This window comes from Phytophthora cinnamomi, assembly GCF_018691715.1.
Source record: "Phytophthora cinnamomi strain GKB4 chromosome Unknown Contig53, whole genome shotgun sequence".
Taxonomy (NCBI): Eukaryota; Oomycota; class Peronosporomycetes; order Peronosporales; family Peronosporaceae; genus Phytophthora; species Phytophthora cinnamomi.
In genome coordinates this window covers 652,990-663,535 of record NW_027150986.1, presented here as the reverse complement: position 1 = coordinate 663,535, position 10,546 = coordinate 652,990, and the positions used below count along the sequence as shown (strand labels likewise).

At 52.9% G+C, this 10,546-nt stretch overlaps 2 protein-coding genes across 2 annotated transcripts; both read left to right on the top strand.

Annotated features, from left to right (window-relative positions):
* Nucleotides 1–3,967: 3,967 nt before the first annotated feature.
* On the top strand, nucleotides 3,968–8,440 carry IUM83_00186 (Mannose-binding lectin; the record flags this gene model as incomplete). The annotated part of the gene is made up of 1 exon (XM_067923938.1): nucleotides 3,968–8,440. One exon carries the CDS (start codon nucleotides 3,968–3,970, stop codon nucleotides 8,438–8,440), a length of 4,473 nt encoding a protein of 1,490 aa, XP_067789355.1.
* Nucleotides 8,441–8,812: 372 nt separating this feature from the next.
* IUM83_00185 (uncharacterized protein) lies at nucleotides 8,813–9,855 on the top strand (the record flags this gene model as incomplete). The annotated part of the gene is made up of 3 exons (XM_067923937.1): nucleotides 8,813–9,100; nucleotides 9,185–9,318; nucleotides 9,456–9,855. 3 exons carry the CDS (start codon nucleotides 8,813–8,815, stop codon nucleotides 9,853–9,855), a joined length of 822 nt encoding a protein of 273 aa, XP_067789356.1.
* Nucleotides 9,856–10,546: the final 691 nt, after the last annotated feature.

Genomic DNA, 10,546 nt, shown 5'->3' with positions numbered 1-10,546 from the left:
CAGCTTTGACAAAGTGCCTGCCATTCGGGCACTTTGCTGCGAGAAGAGGTCTTCTTGCTTTGAAACCATCGGAGCTCATGAAAGAGTCCGATGTAGTAATCGCGCCTTTGATGCGTTTCCGCATCAAAGTGCAGCTCGGCAGCCACAGCGTCATCTTTGATGGCGCTGCATACGTACAGCGGCACCTCATTCGGAGGTACCGAGTTCCCAAACCGGTCCGCGATCTCGGACGCGGACGGCATCCATGGATCGCGCGCTGCAGGCGCAGCGCGCGGAGAGCCTTGAGCTTTAACATCACGCGCTGCAGCAGCAGCGCGCGGAGTACTGAGAGCCCCAGCTGAAGCGAGTGGGGTATCACTCTCAGTACGCGAACGCTTCGAACTCGAAGCGTCCGATTCGTCCCCCTTCACGCGGGCGAACGTTCTTGGCGTGAGGGTCGAGCGATTCGCTCGACACTGAGTCTTTACGCTTTGAGGGCGAGTCCTCCTCGCCCTCCATGTCTTCATCGTCGTCGTCGAAGTCGACGACGTCACCGTACTTCGCCTTCTGGCGTTCGAAAGTAGTCGTCGATGGAGAGATGACTCCCCATCGACTTAGCGGACTTCTTCTGAGGCGCGCTCATCGTTGAATGAGCGCGGATTTCTTCTCCAAACGCGGAGAATTGACGAATGGTCAATTCCAAAGATTGACGTGCGGGGACCCCGCGCGTCTAACATTAAGGGGGGGATGGTGTAACGGGGTTACACGTACAAGTGGCTGCAAGCCACTTGTGAATTTAACAGATAGGTTATCTGTTAAACGTTTTGGATACTTCCTCACATTGGTGTAAGACACACCGATGGATACATTGAAGTGGACCACCACAATGAGTGGTCCACACATACCCAAAGATCCTATTGGTAGAAAGCAGCATCTTTCTACCAATCAGAGACATGCATATTAGCGGGGCTCTGACAGCCAGCCGCTGCCAACCCTTTCATAGATGATAAACAGTTTTTAGCAGCTTTTAGAGGAAGATCAATTTACAAGCAATACAGTTCTCATTTTACCTTAAACTACCTATTTGGTGTTTTATTTGATTTATATTATACTTGTGGACTCAAGTATAATTAATTCAAATTATTAATAAACTCCTACGCTTCCTCACACACGTAGCGCGACGTGTAAGCTAAAGTAGTGAGCCAAAGTAGGCCCACTACAATTCCCAAATCCATGGGAACTGGCCCATTGGAGGTTCCATTGCCGGAACCACCATTCGGCGCACCACCCGGTACAGGGTCGCTTTGCCATACCGTGGCAGGGGTACGAGCCTGTTTGTGGCTATACTCCTCCTGGAGGGCGATCTGTATCGCCTCCTCCATAGTGCTTGCTTGCACCCGGAACAGCTGCGTGCGGGCTGGGCCAACACACAAACCGTCCATGAACACGGTCACCTTGATGTGTTCGGGCAGGGGTGTTCCCGCCAGCGAGGCTGTGAGTACTCTCATTTCCTGTATGTACTCGTGCAGCTCGCGCCTTCCTTGTTTGCAGGCGAGGAAGCGCGAGCGCTGGCGATACTCACAGTTCGCCGGAAGGAACGTGGCCCGCAGCTGCTCACAGAACTGGGATCGTCTCGCGCGTATACGCCCAACTCTTGGCGTGACCACTAAGGTTGGACAGCGCAAAAGCGACACGGAGTCGCTCGTCCGAGACGAGAGCCTCGTCCATCGCGAGCTCGACCTCTCGGACCCAGAAGTGGAGGTTCTCACCCTCCTTCCCTTCATAGGGGTGATCCTTCAGTCTCAACGGCTTCAGTCTCAACGGCTTCGGTTGCACCGGCTTCGGCGCGGCTGCCGGAGCCTGCAGCCCCTGAACATGGGCAATGAGCCCTTGCTCGTAGGTGTCGAATGCGCTGATGCGCTCGACCTGCTCAGCTGGCGTCGCTGCCGCTAAGCTACGCAGAGCATCTATTCCAAAGATGCCTGCCATTTTCCGAACTGACTCGAACTGCGAGTCGTTCAAGTGAGGAAACGCACTTCTATCCATCTTGGCTCACTCGTTGAGACCGATTCAGGTAGTCCAATCTACCCGCGTAGGTGTAGGATGGACTACTAGTGCTACTAAGTGTGACGGGACCACACGAGCACCTTGCACAGAGGAAGTGTGCTAACGAGAGTATACAAACTCTCAGTGAACGGCAGTTCACGTGTCCCTGGCCTAAGGGGACTGATTGACCAGAAGTACGGTAGATCTAAGACTGAATGTATTTATAGGTTAGTACTGATTTGGCCTGCATACAAATCCAAAGTTCCTATAGTTTATCCTATATAAAATGTATCGGTTGCTATTGGGTCACTACTCAGGGGAGTGACCTTTTGGTAGCCATCCCTGAATAGTGCCAGGGTCACTATTCCGTGTAACCCCGTTTGTCAAAACTGACTTAGCCCAAAATCACTATATTGTGATGGCTCCAGCCAAAATGGCTCAACTTCACCGTAAATCGAAACACGTTGCGATTGTTGCTGTGCATTGCACAACGATCCACCACCTTCCACGTGAGGCCAAACTCGTGGATATGTCTCCAGACGGACTTTTCGAGATGTCAATAGAAATACGTGTTTGAAGGCGCCTTGTGCTACATCGAGGTATAGGAGAGGATGCTCCAGGTACCCGAGCTTGTAGTACGCAAACAAGCAATGGTACACCGTGTTAGCGTCGTGCTGCCGTGTAGCAGCCTCCTCTCCGCACTCCGTTTCGCGTTCAACATAATGCGAGCACCTCATTGGTTATTATAGCTCAATGTTGACCACCCAGAGCCACACGTTGATTTTCTGTCGATTCCTGCCTTTCTCCAAATCGCCCGCCTGCGGCAAATTTGGACGGAATTGACAATACATATATATATATATATATATATATGCATATACAGTACAAGCATCAGTGTCTAGTTACTACTGTAGAAAACCGCGCTGTCAGTGCCGGCGCGAACAGAGTTGACAAACTTTGCCTGCAACCTGTGAATAGGTCGGCCAACAGGCTCGTGCAAGGGAGATAGTTCTCCACGTTTTTTCGAGGGGTGGACCTTACCGACGACACACATGGTGCGATCGCGAAGGTATCATACAAAGTGCAGTACACAGGAATACGGTTCTTTCGAAGCATCTGTGCACACAAATCTTGCAGGAGTTCTGCAACTGGCAGGCTGCAAGTCCTGCAGGCTGCACGTTGTCCTGCTGCAGTGCAGCAGGACAACGTCCCGGCGACGGAAGCTCAGGATTGCCTACCCCAGCCCTTATCCACCTGGCCGTCAATCGTGGTTGCGTGTTTGCGTGACAGTACATTCATGTATCTGTACAGGTGTATTATTGTAGTAATCTGCTTTCTTGTGAGATTAAAGTTAATTTTGCCTTGGAGACGTTTAATTCTTTCAAATTAACCCCTTGAGCGGCTCTGGAAAGCTGAAGTTGAGCTTGTAAAGACAACAGCCCTCTTGCCATGACGGGAGGGGGTTCTGCATACAGTACATGTAGGTTATTTACACGGTTATGCTTCCCGCATTATCCTCCAGCTTAAATGCGCACTCGGCGCTGCGGATTTGACTGCGATGACGAGCTGGCTCAGCTTCGGTGACGGGGCTAGTGTTTCAAGAACAACATTGTGTGTGCCCTTTCAACGAGCACTTCTGCCGACCGCGATGCACATCGAGCGCGCACGGAGGGACGCCCCGGTACAGCACACCTGAGAAGTTTTCAACCAGAGTGGAGGCCTCAAGTCAGGCGATCGGCGTCTCGCCCACTAACCATCTGGATTCGCACGCGAATTGAGTTAGCAAATCCGCGCCACGACGCCGTAATCGAGGTTCGGTACTGTTGCACAGGAAGTCCTATCCCAAATGCTATCCTGCTCACCAGGACGTATCGTCGTTCGTGAGCAGGGCTCTGTTGCCCGAGCTATCCCATTTCCGTTCTTGCGCTGAAACAGCTCCAGCATGAGGGATCTCCACGCGGTGACGTCGACGCTACTCACACTAGCGTGGATTTTCCTACTGGTAGTCCCCGGGACCTTATCAGCAGATGACCCCGTTCAGTTGAGCGAGAGCTTCGGTGGGCCTCACGGAAACGCGTTCTCGGACCAAGCCTCGGTCGCTGCAGGACAGACCATCGCCTCCCTCACCATTCGCGCTGGAGAGCGCGTCGATGGCGTCTCGCTGGAAGTGAAAGGGCCGACGGCGGCGACGTTCAGCCACGGAGGAACTGGTGGGAGACCAAACACGCTCACTCTTGCCGCGGACGAGCACATCACGTCGATGGAGGCGCACTGGGGCGAGAAGAAGGGGAGAACGCGCATCTTCTACCTGAGCTTCGGCACGAGCGCGGGTAACAAGGTCTCTGGAGGTTCTCAGACGGACAGCAAGAACACGGTGAAGGCGCCGGAAGGATTCCAGCTTGGAGGCTTCTTCGGCCAGGACGGCGACGAGATCGATAAGTTGGGAGCAATTTGGACGCGTATTTCAGCAGAGGCCCCCGCGACAGAGGCTCCGGCGACAGAGGCCCCAACACCAGCTCCTACTCCCGCTCCCGCTGCGCCGGTACCTTCTACTGCTGGTTCTGCCAGCGCTGCTTCTGGTGAAACTTCAGCAGATAAATCCTCCGCGGGGTCAGCCGACGCGTCTGCACCAGCTTCAGCGGAGAGCTCTACCGATGCCTCCGGGTCTGCTACTGAAGTGGCAAAGCCTAAGAAAACTGGGAAACGACCAACGACGTCTACCGAGGATTCTGCAAGCGGGTCGGACGCATCGGCTGACGCAAATACCGATGTCTCGGCATCGGGGTCTGCTGCTGAAGTAGCGAGGCCCAAGAAAACGGGGAAACGACCAACAAGTTCAGGGCCCAAGAAAACTGGGAAGCGGCCAACGACGTCTACCGAGGATTCTGCAAGCGGGTCGGACGCATCGGCTGACGCAGATACCGATGTGTCGGCATCGGGGTCTGCTGCTGAAGTAGCGAGGCCCAAGAAAACGGGGAAGCGACCTACAGCATCAGCGGATGAGTCTGCGTCGGAAAATACTTCTTCAACTGAGTCGGCATCAGGGTCTGCCGGTAAAGTAGCGAAGTCCAAGAAAAAAGGGAAAGGATTGGCAGTGCCGACAGAAGCTTCAGCGGAGTCAGGAAAAGCGTCGAAAACAGCATCCGCGGACGCCTCGGCGGCAACATCATCAGCATCTGAATCGGCTAGTAAGGATTCGTCGGCAGCAACATCCACAGAGTTGTCCGCCTCAGGGTCTACTGAACCAACTTCTACGGATGCCTCGACAACCTCATCTTCTGATGGTTCTGCACCAGGCTCCGGTGCAGACGCACCAGCACCCTCTGCATCTGCATCAGCAGCTCCGGCACCTGCACCTACACCTGCGCCTGCACCTACACCTGCACCTACACCTGCAGCCCCGACAATGTCTGTCAAGGACTCTGTCCAGCTCAGTGAGAGCTTTGGCGGGCCCCACGGCATGGATTTCTCGGACAAAAACTTTGTCAATTCAGGACAGACCGTCAGCTCCATTTCAATTCATGCCGGTGAGCGTCTCGATGGCATCACCTTGCAGATCTCAGCACCCAAGAGTTTGACTTTTACTCACGGCGGAACTGGAGGAGACCAGAAGACGCTCAAGCTCGAGCCGGGCGAGTTCATTAAGTCGATGGAAGTGCACTGGGGGAAGAAGAACGACCACACGCGCATTTTCTACGTGAACTTCGTCACGAGCAAGGGTAACTCACTGGCCGGTGGATCGATGACAAATGATAAAAACACGGTGACTGCACCTGAAGGCTTTCAGCTGGCTGGCTTTTTCGGCAAAGACGGCAAGGAGATTGACACGTTGGGTGCAGTCTGGGCGTACATCGACCTGGTGACTCCAGCCCCGACGCCGGCTCCCGCTCCGGTTAAAGATGAAGATTCTCCGGGTACTGTCGCCCCCGCCGACATTGCAGGAAGTTTGTCGGAGGTGACAACGAAGGCGAACAAGAGGGCTGTTCAACTAAGTGATTCGTTTGGAGGGCCTCACGGAGAGCAATTCTCCGACCAGCTCGCTATTTCATCTGGCATGACTGTGAGCTCCGTCACGATTCGTGCGGGAGAGCGTGTTGACGGCCTCACCCTACAAATTTCGGCACCGAAGGAGATGACTTTCACTCACGGCGGAACCGGTGGAAAAGATAACACCCTCACACTTGAACCAGGCGAGTATATTACCACCATGGAGGCTCATTGGGGTCAAAAAGGTGGCCACACGCGCATTTTCTACCTTAGTATGGGAACGAGCAAGGGTAAGACGGTATCTGGTGGGTCGCAAACCAAGGAAAAGGGGTCATTGACAGCTCCGAAGGGCTACCAGCTTGGCGGCTTCTTTGGTCGCTACGGCGACGAGATTGATCTCATCGGAGCGGTGTGGTCGAGCATCGCAACCGTGAACGAGACTGTCTCGCCTCCTGTTTCCGCGGATGAAGATATTGTACTTGGCGAACTTTTCGGAGGTCCTCACGGCAACGCATTCTCGGACATCGACTTGATCAAGTTCGGACAGACGGCCTCCTCTGTCACGATTCGGTCGGCCAAGCGCGTGGACGCGGTGACGCTGCAGGTGGCCTCTCCTGCCGAACTGACATTTTCTCACGGAGGTAGAGGAGGAGAAGAGAAGACGCTTACTTTGGGCTCTGGTGAGTACATTAACTCGATGGAAGCTCACTGGGAGAAGCAGGGATCACACACTCGTGTGTTCTATCTGAGCTTCACAACCAGCCAAGGTAAGACGATTTCTGGCGGAACGAAGACAGATAAGTCGGGAGTAGCGGCCGCACCTGAAGGATTTATGTTGAGTGGGTTCTACGGTCGAGCAGCTGACGAGGTGGATCAACTCGGCGCAATTTGGACGAGAATATCCGCTAAGAACGTATTGCTGACGGATCCTTCGGGTGTTGGGAACAACTCGTACGGCACAACGATTCGCAACTGGGTGGGGCCAACCATCGGTAAATCCACCGATACAGCATGCTATCGCAAGACGGCCGCTTTCGACAGCAACAATATTTGTCCGTTGGGCTATGGCAAGGACGGCGATGACTGTATCACGCAATGTCCGATATCGTATCCTGTGACGTGTGGTTTGGAGTGCATTCCTCAAAATGACGACTGTGCTCTCGCGGTTCTCACTAAAATCGGTTCGGTTATCGCTGTGGCACTGAATCTTGCAACTGCGAATGTGTTTGGCGAGATTTATACTGTATACAAGACTGCCAAGTGGGCTGTCACGTGTGTTAAGAATATTGTCGAGGCGATCAGAGGGCTGATCTACTATCTTCGTTATCGGCAAACCTCTGCGCCCCAAGGCAATGTAGAAGAGCTTCTCGCTGCTGCTTATTCGGCTGATGTCGTATTGTACGACATTCCGATAGCCGTCTGCACTTGTCTGAATTTACCAGTCCCTAAGAACGCCCGGTTTGCAGACTACGTGCTTCAAACTGTGGAATTTATCGTGAAGCAGGCCATCACTAACGGCGACGAGATTATTTCGACCGGGGCAAATGTCATGAACTTGCTTAGTGGCGGTAATGGCGTAATGAACAAAACAGCCACGACGGTGGATGAACTACAAAGTATCATCGACAAGAACTCGAGCTGTGGCTGGCAACTCAAGCGTCTCACTGATCGTGTGACTCTTGCTGTTCTTAGATATCGCAACGCGAGTGACAACGTCGATGATATTCGAGTAAAGGTGTACAAGTCGGCAATCGTTCTGAACGACATCCCTATTGTCACGAACAACTGCATGGGAGAGTTGCTAGCTTCGAAAACTAAGACGGCAGCTTACGAGACACGAGATCTACTCCGGAAAACGTTTGGGGTGATTGTGGACCAGCTCATTGACACTGGTAAAACTGATATGGGGAAGGATGTGGCCGAGAAAGAGTACATGCTCAAAGTGGCGAATATGGGACTCGCCGCACTGTCCGTGGTCGACCCCACTGGTATAGCATACATGGCTTCGCAATTCGTGCAACCTATATGCGGGCCTACAGCTTATGTAGGAGAGATCGACGACGGAACGCTGTTCGACGCGTTGGGACTCACAGCAGTGGACGAAGCTTTCGCAGGAAGCTACGGGTCGTACACGCACGCGGGTGATGGCGTTGTGCGTCTCATTTTCGAGAGCGTCGACACGAAGGATGTGACTGTGGTCGTCCATAGCGGCGGCGACGGCTACACCAAAGTCGACGTGGGTGCTGGCGACACGGTGACGTGGGACTCCACGTTCCCACAGCTAGAGGACAAAACGTTGTATCTGGATCGTTGGCGCCCGGGCATTTTAGGTTTGCCCGGTAAGGGAGGTGGTTCGCTCTTGATGTGGATCCCGCGATCGTCGGAAGGCGGGCATATCACAATGCATGTACGGATCAATCCGTCGTAAGTGTTGTCGACGCTACTGTAATGATGTTTGTTTGCGCGAAGGAATAAATTTCCCAATCACTTTTTGGCACTATCATCAGAAGTCTGGTCACTGAATCTTGGATCTACCAGCATCGTTAGTCTAGCGAAAATGTCGTGTTAGGCAACATGTTCGAAAACGGCTACAAGTAGATGTGTGCGTTTTTTTACATATTATTATTATTAGAAGAGAGTGAGTGCTGCACCCAACTCGTGCACATGGGACAGGACCCCACTTTTCCCTAACCCTTGGAAACCGTATCCGTCCTGCGCGTATACGTCGCATAGCGTATATGTAGCGGTACTCCCACCACTCATTTTTAAAGCGGGGGAAATTACCAGCAGCCAGGAAGCCATGGCGCCGCGCGTCAAAGCGGTGGTGCGACTGCCGCGCCACGGGTGGGCGACTGACAGGGAAGTAGTTGTGGACAGCGACGAGGAGTGGGTTGACGTGTCGGCGGAGTCGTCGGGTACCGGCAGCTCCACGTCCAAGCAGCGTCGTTCGGATGATTTCGACCGTCTCCAGACAATGCAGAGCGACAAACAGCCAGTTGTGATGGCGCCGTCCCCCGTGATGACCGAGTTTGTTTCCTGGGGAGCGTTGGACGAGTATCTAAAAGGATATTCAGCCGAGACGTACCAGGTAACGTTTGCTGTTCTGAATAGGACAACTGCAGCGGTTCCGCATAATCTAACTTGTATTTATTCATTCAACTGCTTCATGCAGAGCTTCCGTGTTCGCACAAACAACAAGGTCGAGACGCGAAACAAGAAGATTCAAGATTCCGGGTCCACGAAGCTGCTTGTGCCTGAGGAGTGGGTTCACTACTCGAAGACATTCGTCTGCACCCACGCAAAAAGGTATAAGCCGCGAGGCCAAGGAAAGAGAAAGCGACAAGGGTCGGATTGATCAACTTGCTGGTGTACGCAAAGACAGAGCGGCAGTAATTGCGACTGCGCGAGTACATGCACCATATTATCGATGTCGGGACTGGTAGAGTGTCAGCTGTGTCGGCTTGGTCTGGAGGTATTGAGTTGGGCACCAGTCGGGCGGAGTTGGGCATCGTTGGTGACCAGTTGGGCACCCGTCAGACGGAGTTGGGCACAGTTGGTGGAACGCGTGATGAGTGCAAGCACCCGTTTGAGGCGTACTTCGTGAAAAACTGGGATAACTGTCGTCATATGTGGTGCGCGTTTGAAAGGCAGAATGCTTGCACCCTAGGCAACAACACAAATAACCGTCTCGAATCTTCGTGGAAGCAGCTGAAAGAGCTTGTGGACTCCTTCATGCAAGTGGATGAGTGCATTGTGTCGATAATGGTCTACCTAGCCCAGGCGGAGAGGAAGTTTCTGGACGCGGTCTACAAACTACCGCTACTTGCGCATGTGCATGAATGAAGAAAGAAGTAGCAGTAGCTAAGGGCTGTTAGCACGAAATAAGTAGAAGTAGCAGCAGCTAAGTCACTGAAATCGTTGCATTGAACTATGTTTGTAGAGTTATATGTTTGATGTGGGCTTTAGAAATCGAAGGAGAAAACCTGCCCAGCAGAACATTTCTCCTGCCTCGGACTCTGGCTGCCGCCACTTATCAATGCCATGCCGCTCCGGCTCTTTTAAACCTTACGGATATACGCGTATAGTGTATAACTTTTACGCAGGCTCTCACGAGTTGGGTGTTGTAGTGGGCACAGAATGGGTGCCAAACTGTCACAACTGGGTTGGGATGGGTGCTGCTTGGGTGTCGTAACTCCATCCTGTCCCGTCCCATGTGCACGAGTTGGGTGCAGCAATGAGTGCCTTATTAGAACAAAGCCGTGCTTCGCTCGGAACAGTTCTGGATTTTGCGGTGAGCGTGCAAAAAAAAGTAGAATATGAGACCACGCAGAACGAAATGTTACTTTTCCCAAAACACGATTTCTGCGATTGTCGGTTCATCCGAAAGATCTTGATCCGCTCTACCCAAGTATATAGATCTTGCTTTTTAACGTTCGATGCAGTAGCAGCTATGGATAATGTGGACGCCAACAACGATTCCACCGAAACCAACAGCCTCTTCAATGCCGACATCTACTTGCACCAATTTGCTAGA